Raw genomic sequence first — 16,579 nt, 5'->3', positions numbered from 1 at the left:
GCTACAAGCACTGGAAGGGGTACAGGTGGCTTCATGACCCCGTCCCACAGCAGTGAGAAGAGACCGGGGCGTCCCCAGCCCCAGAGCACAGGGAAGCCCAGAGGGGACGGGAAAGGGCATGGGAACATGGCCTGGAGCAGAGACCCCCTGGGCTCCTCGTGCTCAGGCTGTGGTTGTGCAACCTCAGCTCACCCCACATCCCGTGGGACAGGACAGTCAGGAACTTCAAGGCTCGCAGCAGTAGATGGGCTGATTTAGGCAGAGACAGAAGGATAAATTAAATAGTTCACCCCACTTTATTATCCCTACAGAGAGGTGACCCTCCTCATAAAGAGGGTTGCTTTTAATTAAACCTCAGGCAAAACAGGCACTGGACACCAGAGGCGGCATCATGAAAAAGGTGGCAGGCACCAATGCCCAGGGGACAACTAACACCCTACTCCTGCAGATAGGGGACATGACTAGCCATGGCCTTGCTCCTCCTCCTCCCCGGCACTCTGCTGATCCCCACTACGGCATAGGGCAGCAGGCACAAGGGTAGAGCAGGGATTCATGCCTTGCAGTGAGCTTCAGGTCAAGATCAACCTCAAAGAGAGGAGCTGGATGGGACAGACAGCACTGGACTGATAAAAACAGGAGTGAGAAAGGAATTGGTCTGCATGGTGTCCAGCCCATGGCAGGGCAGGTCCAGCACCTTCTGCCCAGCTCAGTGCATTGTGCCACAGCATCGTGCCAGGAGAATCAGAGTATGAAACAACCCTGGAGAGAAAGGTCCTGGTCTTGGAGTTACAGAGGGCCAGGCCTGTGCTACATGGGGATTCACAAGGGTCTCCTATGAAAGTACCATAAATACCAAGTACCAAGCCACAGTGGAAGACATTGTTCAGCTCAAGCATCATCACTGAGCTGGGTGGGAAGGAGGAGGTATCCCGAGATGCACCAGTCTAACAGGACCCACGCTTAGACCACCACCACCACCCCCCCAAGAGACCTGGAGAGGGGTGCAGTTCACACTCGGGATGTCACCCCAGGGAGCCAGCGTACACCACCAGGACAGGCAAAGCTGCCATTTCTCCACTTGGAGATGTGCAAAGGAAAGAGCCCATCAGCCTCCGTTCCGTCACCCACGTTCAGTTAAATACAAAACCTTGTCCTAAAGCCCCTCTGTGAAGTCAGGCTTGTGTTAGCATCCTCATGCTGTAGGACATCACCTCTCCTTTTAAAGTCATCATGAAAAAAACATAAGCCTGGCAGTCATAAGGAAACATTTGCCAGGTCAAGACAAATAAAGGGATGTAGAGGTGTCTGCCTCAATCTGCAAACAGCCTGAAACAGCAGCTCAGAGGTACGGGCTACCTCGTTTGGGTCTATGGCTCATTAACTACGGGAGCCTGCAGACGTGTAAACAGTGACTATGGCATCACTACCACAAACTGGAAAGAGGGATTACGCCAGGAGGAGCACCAGCTCGGGCACTGCTCTGGCCCGGTACAGTGTCACTGGCAGGCAGAACTCAGGCAGCAGAGAGGGGCCAGGCATGCCCCATTGGATTTTCAATCTTGTCTTCTGACAGCGGGACAAGCAGGGGACAGGCCACCCTTCAACGGCCAGGCTTGCCTGGAGATGCCAGCTGGAGTGTTGAAGATGCATCATCTTTTTCTGAGAGCAGCCAAAATTCAGCCTAAGTCAGGCCAAGGGCACAGCAGCTGCCCCCCATGCAGGCAGCATGGGCAGCAGCTGTTTCGCCCAGCACGTTGGGGACCACGGGGCTGGGGGTACGGTCCCTGCAGTCCCTTTAGAGACAGAAAAGGAGCAGCTTGAGAGCAGCACGGCTGGAAAGCCCAGCAGCAGAGCAGTGCGGGGATGCTCCCCAGGCGGGGTCAGGGAAGTGCCTTCCCGGCTTCCTCCTGCAGAGATGCCACCAGCAGCTCCAGACCTTGAGATACAACACTTGGAGCAACGGGTGCAATGGGTTTTGGGCAAGATTCCCACGAAACCCCCGGGGAAGCTCGAGGACAGGGAGCAGGGAGATGGGCGCTAGATGAAGGTGGAGTCCAGCTGGCTTGTTTCATGGTTATTGTGGGCGCGAGCCTCAAAGAGCTGCTTGATCAGGGCAGATTTCTCCTGCTCCAACTGGGTGATGCGTTCGCTCTTGTCGGTCACCTCCTGCACAGGACAGACGAAGAAAATGCTGTTCAGAGGAGGAAAATGCTGGCATTTGCTGCGCTGTGGGTGCTGGGATGTGAACCCCAGCAGTGAGCCTGGCCCTGGCAGGGGCATCACAGGTGCCCCTTCCCCAGCAGCCCTGCTCGCAGACCCCAGCCACAGCGTCTGCACCCTCTATGACATGTGTTTGTCAGAGTCTTTTCCCTCCGGCAGGGATGCCCCATGCCTGCTCATGGACCCTCACCCAGCAAACAGCTGGACACAGCTGCATGACAGGGGGTCTCCAGGTCCAGCCCACACGCCCTTCTCTGGGATGACCAAGGCTGGCCAAGCTGAAGGAACACTTTCCACTGCCTCATATTCCTTCCCCAGCCCCATCCCACCCCTCTTCCTCTCCCAGCCCCCCTCCAAGGGGATGTCCTCCCCCTGTACCCCCATTCACCTTGGTGAGAAGCCGGTTTTGCTCCTTCAGCATGTTGATGGCTTGCTGAGAGCCTGCTGAGGCTGGGGACGCCACAGGGACCAGCCTGCTCAGAGCTGAGGAGGGGTTTGCTGGCTGCAGAGAAGATGAAGGGAAGGGATGAGACATTGAGCCTCCTTCCTGGTGGCCCTCCCCAGCCTTTCTCCAAGGCCAGAAGCTGTTTCTGTGGCACACGGGGAACTAAGAGAAGCCCAGCACAGGACTAAGACCCCAGCACAGGTCCTCGCAGGGTCTCCAGCAAGGCAGGCAGAGGTGGGAAGCTTTCTTGCCAGGAGCCCGGCAGGACAGCCAGCTCCGAGAGGGCTGACTCAGCACCTCAGCAGGATGGTTTCGTTATTCACGTGACAATGGCTACACCTTTTGGGGGATGTCCTTTAGTCCCCAAATGCCTTGAGCATCCTTCAGCCCAGCTCGGGACCAGCTGTGCTGTCCTCTTGGCCGTCCCCCATCCCCTATCTTGCCCACAGAGCCAAGTCACCTCCCCAGAGCCCGGGGAAACTCTGGCAGCCCTGATGTCAGCCCAGCCACCAGAGTAAGGGGGGGGACAGGATGGGTCCCAAGCTCACACAAAACAACCACATGCTGCTAATCTGCTGCTCTCACCTTGCCGGCGGTGGAAAGGAGGTCACCCAAGCAGCGGTTCACCTCCTGCAGCTTGGGGACCAGGCACCCCAGGTGGCTCTGGCTGCCCTCAGGGAGGAAGTCCTGGGGGACGGGGAAGAAGAAGAGGCTGGGGGTTACCATGGGGCCAGCTCCAGGTCCAACCAAGTCCCAGCCCGGTTCTCCAAACCCACAGAGCAGCCCCAGACCCTCCCAAGCAGACGGTCACCCCAAGAACAAGCCCCAGACTCACAGCACTGGTTTTGTTCTTCCCCAGGAACCTCTGGCGTTCCTGCATGAACTGGATGTGCTGGTGGTACCACTCCCGGGCGCGCTCTACGAGCTCCAGACCCTGCAGCAGGAAATCCTTCTCCTGTTCCAGCTCCTTCATGTGCTTCAGCTGCAGGACAGAGCACACAGAGATGTCACCCCCTCCCCACCAAGGCCTTGTCAAGCCCCAGGAGCTGGTTTCTTCACAAGGTGCAGAGAGATACAGATATGGGCAGGGGTCTCAGCCCCTCTCCTCACGAAAAGCCGTGGAGGAGCGGGATGATGACTGCTGCCTGATGCTGCTTTGGGGGAAGAGCTCTCCAGTTTGGGAGATCCACCAAAGCAGGCGAAGGACAGTCAGGCCACCTCCACCCTCCTCCCCACTGCAGGTTTCTCTGCCTCATATTTATCCAGGGACGCAGTAAGAGCAGGGCCTGCAGCTGCTCCCCAAGTCCCCCCAAGGCTGCGAGTGTCAGCTAGCAGCACAGATACACATGGCTTTTGGCGAGTGGCAAGCAGTCGAGCTGAATGTGCAGACTGGAAGCCAGGGGAAAACCTGCAGCCCTGTTTCCCCAGCGCTCTGCTCTGCTCCCCATTCTGTTTTACCCCCAAGGCACCTCCAAGCTGAGCAGACCACAGCATACCTTTCTGCTAAGTATCTCTGTGAGTCTTTCAGGTTCAAGCACCAGTGTCACCTGGAGAGGGATGTGGGGACGTTTATGTACCTGGAGGGCTGCTACAACAGTGCCCAGGTCTCCTGCCCCCAGACCAGCCCCCTAGGACAGGCAGAGCAGGACCCTGCACTGGGTCACGGCATAGCCAAGGCTGCTGCAGGGAAGGCAGCCTGGCCCCTCCATCAACAGCGGGGCTGGAGCAGCGGTCTGTGCCCCAGGGGACACGGGGTCCCCTGCTCTGCTGCCACCTTCTTCTCCTGCAGCCCCTTGGCACTGCGCTGCCACCGGCAATCACAGAGGTGGGGAGAGAAGAGGGGACATCCCTGGGGAACAGAGCAACTGGTGCATCAATCCTTTCATCAGCCCTCACCCAGTGAGTCCAGGGCTCCTGCTCCCCTCCTCCCAAGCCGTGCCAGCCTGCTCCCCCAGCTCCTGCCCCACTGTCTCCATGCCAAGAGCACGGGGAGCTGCCTGCCTTGCTGCCTGTGCCTTCTCTGCCACAACACAGCCTGGCCTCCACCGCCCACGGCACAGACTGGGCTCCAGGAGTCTCCTCCAGGCACCAGTGGGACTTTGATCACCCAGGAGCTGCTGGATGCTCAGGAACCTCTCCTGCTGCTTTGGGGAGCATCTGGAGGGGGACAATTCAGCTTAGAAATGACCCTGAACAGATCCCCACCCCCAGGGACAAGTGAGACCATACCAAGACCTTCTTCAGGCCGCCAGCACTTCCCCGTCCCCACTGCCAGCCCCAAAGCCTCCCACCCCATGCCAGCCACCCTTTACGCCAGGGCTGCTCTTGCTCATGCTGCTCCTGGAAATGCTGTTTGCAACACGACAGTCGTCCCTCCCCCCACATGCTTGGCTGGACAGACGGACCAAAGGGGACGTACCCACAGGAAGAAGCGCAGAGCCTTGGTGCTATGCAGGCTGTTGCTGAGCGGCATGAAGAAGATGCTGTATGTGGCAAGGACCCCTACCCAGCTCGGGCTGCAGCCCACAACCACCTGGCCTGTCCTGGCCCCACCAGGCTTGCTGGCCAGCACTGTGACCGGAGGAAGAGGCAGCATCCCACAGAGCAGTGGGACATCACCAGCCCTGCTGGGTGCGGGGACAGACAGCATCTCGCTAAGGATGGAATGCTGTGGGGGCAGAGGCAGCTTCTGGGGCAGGAGAAAGACAGAGCACTGGACTTGGCTGGTGCTACCCAGGGTAGAAGGGGAGGGGACAGTGCCGTTACCCTGGGGGGCCTACAAATGAAAGCGCTCAACCTCTCACAGAAGGTCTCATCCCAGCTACCCCCTGTGGCATGGGGAAATCAGGCCAATCGATGATGAACTGGCTGAAAAACACCAGCTGAGCAGACACCAACCGTGGTGGTGCAAAGGGTCCCGGGGCTGCAGCACAGCCCCCACACCTCCGCTTTGCTGCTCAGGATGAACCCGTCCTAGTGCACCCTGGGATGCAGGATGGATACCAGTGCTCCCATCCCCCCATGGGCTTTAGGCAAGTTAGTCTAATCACAGCTGAGTGCCTTGTCTCTGTGGGGGCCCAGCATCCTCCCAGCATCAGGGGGGAGGCAACAGCACCGCCCTGCACAGGGATTCGGTCCTTGCTGGACTCAAACCTGCTCCAACTGTCTCTGTATGCTCAGAAGTGGGAATAGTACCCACAGGCTCCTGCCAGGGTGCCAGGGAAGGCCTCTCACCTGTGGGACAGGGACAGACACCCCTTCTCCAGGGGGAGGAGCATGCTAAAGGCAGTGCAGCACTTGGGTACAGGGGGAGGGGGGAAGAAAGGCAGAGGACCTCCCTCCCATTGCCCCCACAACAACTTGGGGAAACAGAGGCAAGGGCAACACAAGCCCAGAGCAAGAGTGCTTGTGGCAGAGCTGGGAACAGACCCCAGCTCTTGGCGAGACACGCTGGCCACCAGCCCCTCCTCACCAGTACCAGGCAGGACCTTGAGATCATGGCAGTGATGGGCTCCAGCCTGGAGCTGCACGCAGAAGGAAGAGCCTTGCCAGGGAAGGAGGCACCTTCCCCCTCTCCGAAGCAGCAACTCCCAGCCACCAAAACCCTGAGGACCAGAGACACTCATCCCCAGACACAAACATCTACATTGATTACTCCTTGCCAGCACCTCTCAGCAGAGACTCCCTCGGCCCAAGAGCACCCCAACCCCTTGCATGGCTGCAAGCCCAGCAAACCATGTGTGCACAAACCCCACCTCCCCAGGCCAGGCATCGGAGCATGTTATGTCCCCCAAGGCCAGCGCCAGGCTGTAATCGATGCTGCCCACGCTGCCAGTCAGCCCTGCCGGGCTCAGGGAGCAGGGTGACACCAGGGTGCGAGGAGTGGAAGTGCAGAGGTGACAGTCGCAGTTTCAGCAGCAGCTCCGACACCGGCCAGAGCTCGTCCCGCCGATCACTCATCCTGCAGGCTGAGTCCTGGCTCTCTTCCCAGGAAAATTTAGCTTGAGCTTGTGGGCAACATGCCCAGGCAGCTCCTCCATCCCACTTGGAGCAGTGCAGATCCCTTCATCCAGGCAATCTGATCCAAGCCTCTCCACTCAGGGACGGAGAGAGGAGAGCAGATCCCTCCATCCTGGGCTGCCCGGCTAAATTCAATGCTGATTTCTCTGCATTAGTGGCAAAATGTCTCCCGGGAGCCAGGAGGATCAGCGTGCTTGAGCCCCGACCTACAGAGAACATCTGGTAGAGGGGACAGCCCAGCACCACTGCTCGCCAGCGCAGAGCGTACCTGACCTTTGCTGGAGTGCTTGAAAGGCCCAGAGACCCACCTGCTCCTACACCTCCCTTTTGCCTTTCCCTGCCCAAGTTTTTGCCCATGAGGAAGGCACCCGTGCAGTCAAACGCTGGCTCTGTGGGCTGACCCCACTCCAGAGGAAGGCAGGGGAACATGTGCCTCCTCCCCATCTGGCACGATTCAAGACACAAAGCACCTCGGAAGGAATGGCAGGACCTCCATGTACATCAACAGAGCTGTGTTTCCAAAATACCAGGATCTGCCAGACACCCCACAGCTCACACATGCAGGGTGGGCAGTGGGGAGCCACAGCCCAAACACAGCTCGTGTCAGCGGTGAGGGACTCCTGCAATCCACCTTCCCCCAGGGACCACAGGCCCCTTCACTGGAGCCCATGACAGCGCTGTCCCCTTACCATGCTGAAGTCCACGCCATTGGTGATGGTGTGTCTCCGGTGTTCTGCACGCCCCCTCTGATGCCTCCGAGTGTCCCCAGCCCCTGGATGGTTGCTATCTCCCTGGGACTGCCCAGCAGCCTTAGCATCACCACCTGTAACAGAGGAAAGCATGAGGCCACCAGCCGCTTGCAACAAAAACCTCCCCACGGCCACTTCTATGGGACTATCTGCAGGGTGGTCTTGCAAACGGATGTGGCAGGGAGCAGCTGAGCAAAACACCAGCCCGAGTGCCTGTTCGCATCTTTGTATGGGCAGGGCAGGCTTCAGCAGTGACTTACTTGGCTGCTCCAGGCTGGCAACAGACCTCAGTGGTCATTTTCTGCAAAAAACACGCAGCTTCCAGGCAATGCTGTTTCAGTCCCGGCACGGGCAATTAAACCATTAGTGATATTGCCTACCCTCGTCCCTGTCCTCATGGGACCCCTGGCTCCCACTCAGGTGGCACAGGCTCTGCCAGGAACCTGACTCCTCCTGAAGGCAGCTCCTGCTTCGTGATGGGCTTGGCCATGCAGATGTCCCCCCCAGGACCCTGTGCCTGTGGTCTAGCCATGGAGTAAATCAGGCTGTAGGTTTTCCAAAATTTTATTGAAATCCCAACATCCTATCTTGCAAAAGACTGATCTACTATAAACACGACGCTGGTGCAAATCCATGCATAACCTATTTTTGCAGATTAAATTCGTATTGGCAGGTTTTAGGCTGGATCAGGCACCTCCTGCCTGTACGCCAAAGCAGCTATTGGCTGGGCACCTGCAGTAAAGTCAGTACAAGTCCCGCACCGCCCGCCCTGGTGAACTCACCAGAAACGCAGCCCTGCAGCCATGGCCAAGCCAGCTCAGATCCCCGCTTCTGGCCAAGCTGGCAGAGCACCACCCTGCCGCCCCAAACCGCGGCGCCAGGGCAGCCAAGGGTGCAGCCAGCACCCTCCCCAGACGTGCCCGGGCAGCAAGCCTGCTGCACCTTCCTCCTTGTCCCGGTCCCCTGCTGAGTCCCCAGCAGACCCTGCCTCATGCTCACCCCCTCGCTCTTGCAGCTCACCCCGCTCTCTGCACACAGCTTTCCTCAAGAGTTTCTTTCCCAACCTAGCTTTCAAACAAGAGCAGCAGTGCTGCCTACAAGAGTAGGCAGTGAGGCAGCTGGGGAAAACATGTCCTCCTCAGGACTGCTCCCCACGTATCTCCCAGGCACCCCCACCCATCGCCACATCCTTCTCCCACGGGTTGGGCACATGCCGGCTCCCAGGCACCAGAGCTGCCTGGCCCAGGTCTAGCACATTCCCTGCTGTGCAGGCATGAAGGGCTGCGAGCGCTGGGGCAGGGTGCGTAGGCATTGCCTGGGCTGGCACATCGCTGCCCGTTGCTCCACAAGTCTCGTCAGCCGAGCACACGGACATGATGGAAGAGAGATATGGGGCAAGAGAGGGCAGCTGTGGCCACAGGAGCCACCCTTCACCTTGAAGGCAACGAGGTCTGGGAGAGTTGCACCATACTGGGGCTGCCTGTGCTGCCACATTTATGCCGCTTCAGCAACAGGAGCTGGACTCAGGCTCACGGGGCAGCAGGCAATGCTACACAAGCACCTCGCTCAGCCTGTCACTTTGTGTCACTGGGGAAAGAAGCCACCGTGGCACAGGAAAAATCCTCCTTCTGGTCCATCATGGCATCCCACTTCTCCTACCAGGAAATGCTCCGGTGTAGACAGGTCTCCAGCACATCAATAAACACAAAGTCTTTGATATTGCCCATTCATCTCTTTTGTCAACTGTCTTTGGTTTCATACACCCATATCAGCCCAGCAGCGGCTGGCAGGCTGTTCCAGCACCGCCGGACTGATGAGAGCTTCTGAGAAGCTGGAAGCTGACTCTGAGCAGCGACTTCTTCAGAAGCACTTCTGCCCATACACTAATGGAGGTTAGTGGGGAAGAGGGGACAGAATCAGCGTCCCACTGGCTCCCTGCACCCCTGGACGCGCCAGAAGGATCACCTGGCCCCAAGGTCTGCCATCTTGCCATGATTTGCATCCAAATCACCTCCGATACATGCAGATGCCCCCTGGACCAGAAAGCAGAGCTAGGGTGGCATCCTGCGAGCACCTCCTTTCCCCAAAACACAGACAGGGAGAGTTTCCTCAGACTCTCTGCAGTTGATGAGCACTGATACACCATCTCGCAGCACTTGGTTAGCTCTCACAGAAGCTACCTCATGCAACTGGAGGCTCAGAGCAGCCTCAAGCCCAAATGATATAATCTTAACAGAGACAGGGCTTCCTGGACCCATGGGCAGCTCTCAGCACCCAGCACATTTCTCCGCAGCGAGAAAGAGCTACCTCCTGCCACAGCAGCATCCAACTCCCCCACAGCCAGTTGAGGAGACCATCTACCCATTCAACCACACCCTGGGAAACCCTCCATGGTGGGAGGGAGCACTGAGCAGCTGTGCAGGATTCGGAGCTAAAAGAGATAGAATAACTCTGAGTTATAATGTTCGCTAAGCTGCTGAATCAACCTGAAGTTCAGGCCTGTTGCCAGAATACGGCCCTGCACTGCAGGAAGCTGGCAGCAAGGGCTGAGGCACTAAACCTGCCCGCAGGCTCAGGACATGAGTATAACATCAACCTATAATGGAAAGATCCTCAGCAACCCAAAAGCTGCTGTAGTCATCTGCTCACTCCTTTCCAGGGCAGAGCTTTCAATTTGCTGTTTATTTACCAAGCAGGATTTTTTTTCAGGTTTTTCCAGATTTACACTCTTGACGATAGAAGAACCAGCCTGCTTAATAATATTGCCCTAGACAAAGCTCCAGTGATTAGTCTGGAGGCAAAATGGAAAGCAGAGAACCTCAGCCACAGTTAAAGTTTCTTCTCCACCCAACAGAAGAAGGAACTGGGAGGGAATGGGTGGGAAGGGAAAGCAAACCAGCCCAGACAACTTTCCCAAGGTAGAGGAAATCATGGTGCTCAAGTGTTGCAATAACAAGCACCAGCTCCTCACACAGACCTTTGTGTCCGTAGATCTCAAAGCGCTTCACAAATCTAGATAAAGAATTACTACCTACACCAGATAAGTCCAGAAGCCTAGTTTCCTTTATAACGCCTCCTACTGACGAGCAACAAGTCAAGATGCCAGTGAAACAGTCTCCCCCTCACCAAGGTCAGCGTGCCACCCGGGGGTGGGGAGCCCTAGCAGACCCAGCACGGGGACCCCAGGTCCCAAGGAAGGGGCAGAGTCCGCAGGGACCTGCCGGTGAGCTCTGCCTGGCCTGGCCACCCGGACAGCGCCTGGGGACAGCAAAGCACATCTCCCTGATGCCGCTTTCCCATTTAATTATTGCTTAATTATTTGTTATTGTAAATAGTGCTGCGGAATTATCCGAACAAAAAAGTTGGATCGGGTTTCGCTATTCTTTTTGTCCAAAATGTGGATGAAATTGTGAACCAAGCCTTTCTGAGGGCACACCCACAGCGTGGAGCCCACCTGAGCACAGGGCTGCTCAGTGACTGCAGCTCTCACTCCAGCGAAGCTGCTCGGCTCTCGGAGACCCCAGGGCCCAGCAACTCTCCGAGACGACCAGCTGCATTACCCACCCCCCAGGAAGGTCACCTACAGACTTTGTGCCAGGGGACAACCACGGACACGTTACTGTAAAGCCCTTAATTCTTCTTGTCACCACTATAAACAGACAAGCACCCACGCGAGGAGAGATGCGAAGGGAAGCACAAACCCGAGACGGACAGCGGAGCAGGGCACTCTCCATCCCGGTTTACCCGCAGCTTGGATCAAAGCCCACCAAAGCCAAAATTAAAAATAGCAGTTGCTTTTGCGGAGTTTTACATCAGGCCTGCGGGAAGAGCTCGCTGCTGGTTTAAGCCCAGAGGAGGGAACAGGTCTGCGCTGCCTGAGGACCGGAGCAAGCCGCAGGGTCCCCACCCGCCCTGCCGAACTCCAGTCCCCGGCAATGGTGCCGCCCGCACTTGGGAGCTGCCCGCACCGAGCCGGGCACGTTCCTCCCTCGACCCCGGAGCTCCCAGCCCGGCCCCGCTGGCTCACCTCGGCCGCGGGGCTGGCTGTGCCCCGGTTCCCGCTGCCCGGTGCTCTTCCCGCGCCGCTCCTCGGCACAGCGCGGGCTCGGCGGCTTCTCCGCGCTCCGCCGCCCGCCGCCGCTGCTCTCCGCCGGGGGGTCAGCACCAGGCAGGGCAGCGCGCAGCCCCAGGACGAACCGCTCGAAGGTGAGGTACCCGCTGGCCGGTGCCGCCCGCCGCAGCCCCTCCATCACCCCGGCGGGCAGCTCCCGGGCTTCCGCTCCCCGCCAGCGGGACTCGATCTCCCGTAGATGCACGTAACCCCGCCGCCGGTCATCCAGGATATCGAAGAGAGTCCGCAGGCTCTGCAGGAAAACCCGGGGAAGACCCTCGGTACCGGCGGGGAGCGACCGGTCGCCGCGTTCCGGGGCCATCGCCGCCGCCGCCGCCGCTCCCGAGCGTTACTCGCCGCTCCGGCCCCCGCGCTCCTATTGGTTGGTGGCGGGAGGTCCCGCGCCCTCATTGGCTGGCGGCGGGCGGTCGCGCTGGTCATTGGCTGAGGGGGAGGACGGCGGTTTGAGTTCCACGCAGCGCCCGCCCCGCTCTCGGCCGGGGGGGGCCGGGGGGTCCCTCGGAGGGACCGGGACCCCCCGGCCCCCCCCGGCCGAGAGCGGGGCGGGCTCAGGGAGGGGTCTCCTCCTCCATCCCACCGCCACCCGAGACCCGAGACCCTCGCTAACGGCTCGGTGACACCCCCCCCCCCCCCCCCCAGCGAGAGCCGCTCTGGCCGGTGTCCATCCACCGGGCACAAATCCTCATTTCTCGCAGCGCGGACCCGCACCCGCTGCTCCCGCAGCTGCAAATCTCCTGGTTTACCGGCAGAACTTTGGGTACCGCTACCTGCGCCCAAATGCAACGGGTGCTTCCGCTGCCGGTGGTAAGAAATAGCTTCGGACAGTTGGATTTTTGCACCCCAAAGAGACCGTAACCTTGCAGAAAGGAAAGCAGCTCTCTTTTTAAGCAGAGCTACCTGAAGACCTTACATCCCTAAAGACTCCAGAGCAAACGTGATTAGCGAACAGGAAGGAAAAAAAAAAACCAAACCCAAACGCAGTGTTCACTCTCGCTGCCAGCTTTGCAAACACAGCCAAGAAGTGTCAGTCCAGCGTCTCACCTCGGCAGCATCCCCACGGGAGAGGGATGTACGGCTCTTTTGCATCAGCATGGAGAGGTCCTGCGTGCTTGACTTGTCTGGTGCTGCGGGGAAGCGAGTGCTTGCAGCAGGAACTGAGGCCGGGCATCCCAGCGCTGTGCAGCCAGCAGGAGCTGGGGTAGGGGCCCAAAGGAACCACGGACATGGAGAAAGGAGGGAAAAAAATGTATCAGTGTTGACAAATGTGAGAGAAACAGGATTTGGATCACATCTCTTATAAACTTAGTATGAACTGGCATTGTTAAAAGAATGGGTTTCTCTGATTTATACCGAAATTTGCTGCATCTGTTAGATCCCACAGCATGTTACCCCCAGTGAAAGGTGCTGCCCTCCTCTGCAAACTCCCTCCGTCAGATGGTTCATTGCAACAAAGCAGACTGCAAGGCCCCGGTGTCACGATTCCCATGTCACAGGCACCACGGCTCGCTTGAGGGGCCCTGGGCAGCCACATGCCGGCACCTCCAGTGCCCCCATCCTTGTCTGATGCTCATGATGCTGAGAGAAGAAGCGTCAGGGAGCGAGCGTGCTGGAGAAGGGTGACGGCCAGAAAGGGCAATTAGTCACTGTCCGGGTGCTCAGGTTGTGGGGCTGCCTGTGCCACGGACACCTCCCTGTGCCACGGACACCTCCCTGTGCCACAGACACCTCCCTGTGCCCTGTGCCAGGGGTGATTTCCTTCGGAACACACTTAGCCCTCAAGCCCTCCCATCCATGTGGCCCTTGCTGTGCTCCCCTCGCCATCAGCTTCCCTGTCCAGGCCAGACTCCATCCCTGGGTGTTTTCAGCAGCTTGGTCCTACTCCCGGCTTCTCAGCCCGTTCTTGCCACTCCTCTTCTCCATGGATTTCCTCAGCCCTTGTCAGACCCAGGCTGCCAGGTAAATCACAGCAGCCTCTGGAGACCCTCACTGGGCTTTTCTCTATCGAGGACCTGCTCTGGCTGGTTTCCTCTGTGCTACGGCCGGGCTGTTCACAGCCTGCTTTTCTTTAAACCATTTATTTTCATAAATTTCCTGGACCTGTCCTACCTGTTTTGAGATTTCTGCTTGGCTTAGCCATGTTTAACTGAACACGTTCACACCTGTGTAGGATACAGGGAGAAGGAACTGGTGCATCATCCCTCCCCTTTCTGCTCCAGAAACAAGGCAGTGAATGCGACACTGCTCAGCTCTGGTAGCATCAGCACACGGGCTGTTTTGCTCAGCAAAGGCTAAATCTGCAGGAAAACAAGTTTTTCTCTAGGTTCCTCTCACATCTCTGGGCTTGCTGGAACAGCCAGGAATAATAAGGGGGATTCAAAATGACCTTAATGTCTCTTGTCCAATTTCCCTGCCTGGCAGGTCTACCCACCAGGAAAGCAATCCAGAGATACCAGAAACAATTCCTGGCATTGACTGTGTCCGGTGGTTCAGCTGAAATACTCTCGCTCCTCCATGTGGAGCTTTCTGCTCTGGCAACAAGGACCTGGGACACAACTGCCCAGTGCAGCTCTGGTCTACGCTTGCCATACCAAAGTGCCCTCAAGAGGCTGCCATGAGACCGGCTGATGTTTTCATCCTCGGCGTGGTCAGGTGAATGAGGTTAGGGAGATTTTGAAAATTCTTGGAAAAGGCTTTTTGAGTTTTTGTTTTTTCCTCTCACTGAATAGTTTGTCTTGGGGCCAGCCCAGGCTCTTTTGACTGACAGAGCCATCTTTGGTTTTTTTAATATAAACAACATAGTTATTCAGTTCTCCTTCCTCTGAGCTACTGGAAAGCACCAGCTGCCATTCAGACCTGGCCCAACCCTCCCTCACTGCTGGCCTGCAGGCACTGGCGGTGACACTCATGGCTCTGGTGTGGTGGCACCCAACTCTCTGGGGAGGGCACAGGGTGTCTGATGTTCCCTGGAAGGCTGGTGGCAGGCCAGCGTATCCCACCAATCAGCGTTGCCACCCGTGGGGATGGGAATCTCACTAACGGACATTCCTGAGTTTGATTTTAATGAGCAAACACTGCACCACCTGGCATGACAAGGCACTTAAGCAGAAAATAACGGAGAAAGGAATGTGCAGCTGGAAGGAGAAAAACAAGATAAAGACCATGAGGGCATTTTGCATGATCAGGAAGAATGGGCCAATCTGCTAGAGCATAGATGCGCGTGAACACAAGGCTGTAACCTATCTGCAAGCTGCAGGTAGCGCGTGTACACTTCTGCTTGCTATAAAAGATGCTAACAAAGAGCAATAAAGGTCTTTGGTTGCCATGTCTGCCGGAGTCCATGCCGCTTTTCACCCCCACAGCCACCCCTGGGAGGAAAGGTTGCAGCAGCTGCACCAAACCCCAGCAGAGCAGTGGGGGAACAGGGTGCTGGTGGTGAAGACTGGGGCACCTTCTTACATGACGCTGACCATCTACAGGTGATGCTGGGTGACTGTGGCAGTAGATTAAACCCCACGCTGACTTCAGCAGCACATAGGTGTTCACATGTGAATCTTGACTCTTCAGAGGATACATGGTGACTGCAGTCATGAGGTTGTCTACTGATGACCATGTTCAAGGAGATGCTGTGAGCCTCTGCTGCTGCCTTCTCCTGGGGGAGAGCGAGGTCTGGTGGGGAACCAGACGCATGTCTGTGGGCTCAGTGTGTGCATGCTGCTGCCTGCCACGCGGACCAGCCAGCACAGCACAGCCTGCCTCTACGTATCGCACTGCCAGCCAAAACAGTGCCACATCCAAAGTGGGTTGGTCCCCGGCCAGCACAGGTTACCAGACCATACCTAGGAATGGTTGGTCGGGGCTTGGTTAAAACCGGACCAGGAGCTGTGCAAACAACAGTCCAGGTGCCAAGTTCTGGTGCTCCCCGTCACTGTCCAGTTCATTAAGTGCAATTGGTGTTAACCCCTTCTTTCAGCCCCAAAGCTGAGGGGGTGCAGGGAATCACTTCCAGTGGGGTACCAAAAGCATCAACCCAGAAATGCATATGTCCCCAGGAAACCTTTGGGCAGAGGCTAAAAATGGCGAGGGGAGTGTGGTCAGGGAGATGCAGCAGACTTTCCCTTGGGGGAGAGCTATCTTGTTTGATCCTCCCAGCTCTGAGATGCCATCGTGTTTTCCATCTTGCTGCTTACGGGGCCTCTTGAGGACATGCTCTGTTTGTTTTGGAGGGGGCTGGGCGCTTCCCACAAAGTTACTTTTCTTTCCTCCAGACTGTTTTTTCCCCTTGGAGGGCCGGCGAGCAGGAAGTCTGGTGGCTGCCTGGCGGCTCGCAGGCTGTCACGAGGGCTGGGAGAAGGGCGGTGGGTGGGAAGCTAAAATAAGCTGTCCAGGGGGGTGGTGGTTTTGTTTGCTTGCTCTGCAACATGCCTGGGTCTGCAGAGCAAGAATTTGTGTTGGTAGGAAATGGCAGTCACTCGCGTCCAGTCTCACCCTCCCGCCCCTCTGGCTGATGGGGTCTCAGCACCACGAGTTTAAATATAGGGAAGCGTCTGGGTCTTAAATGAAAGTGTGATAGATGCTGCAAGGCCTCTGGTTAGAATCTGTCTAGCAATTGCTCTGTCCTGTTATAAATTCCACTCTGCTGCTGCTGCTGAAGCCGGCTGTCACTGGAGCGGCTAAGGGCAGCGTGTAGTAACAGTCACGCCACAGCCACAAAATACCCAGCCTTTCATCTTACTCAGGGAACGACTGTAAAACCGCATTTCTTTGGGGAACATATTGGTGGATACTTACATACCGAAGCCGGGCCCTAAAAATAAGCTCTACCTCTCTCCTGGTAGCATATCTTACCCCGATGGAGCAGTGTTTGCCATCTGTCTGCTTTCGGGGTGCTAGAGCTTTTTTAACGATGAATTTCCTGTTCCACCTGCATGTTTGTGTTTCCTTTGGCCCAAGCGTACCTCCTTCCTGCTCTCTCAGGTTGTCCTGCCCGGTATATCTGATGCAACCTGCCATTGG

At 57.3% G+C, this 16,579-nt stretch overlaps 1 protein-coding gene across 1 annotated transcript; it reads right to left on the bottom strand.

The window, feature by feature from the left end:
* Positions 1–291: 291 nt before the first annotated feature.
* On the bottom strand, positions 292–11,882 carry SAPCD2 (suppressor APC domain containing 2). Its single transcript, XM_076355184.1, has 6 exons — positions 11,462–11,882; positions 7,375–7,508; positions 3,501–3,647; positions 3,251–3,352; positions 2,609–2,722; positions 292–2,166 (listed from the first exon to the last, which is right to left on the bottom strand). Exons 1-6 carry the CDS (start codon positions 11,865–11,867, stop codon positions 2,038–2,040), a joined length of 1,032 nt encoding a protein of 343 aa, XP_076211299.1. The 5' UTR covers positions 11,868–11,882; the 3' UTR covers positions 292–2,037.
* Positions 11,883–16,579: the final 4,697 nt, after the last annotated feature.

Source organism: Aptenodytes patagonicus, chromosome 18 (assembly GCF_965638725.1).
Source record: "Aptenodytes patagonicus chromosome 18, bAptPat1.pri.cur, whole genome shotgun sequence".
In the NCBI taxonomy this organism is placed as follows: Eukaryota; Metazoa; Chordata; class Aves; order Sphenisciformes; family Spheniscidae; genus Aptenodytes; species Aptenodytes patagonicus.
Note: the sequence above shows the minus strand (reverse complement) of the source record. Positions and strands in the feature narration are given on the sequence as shown.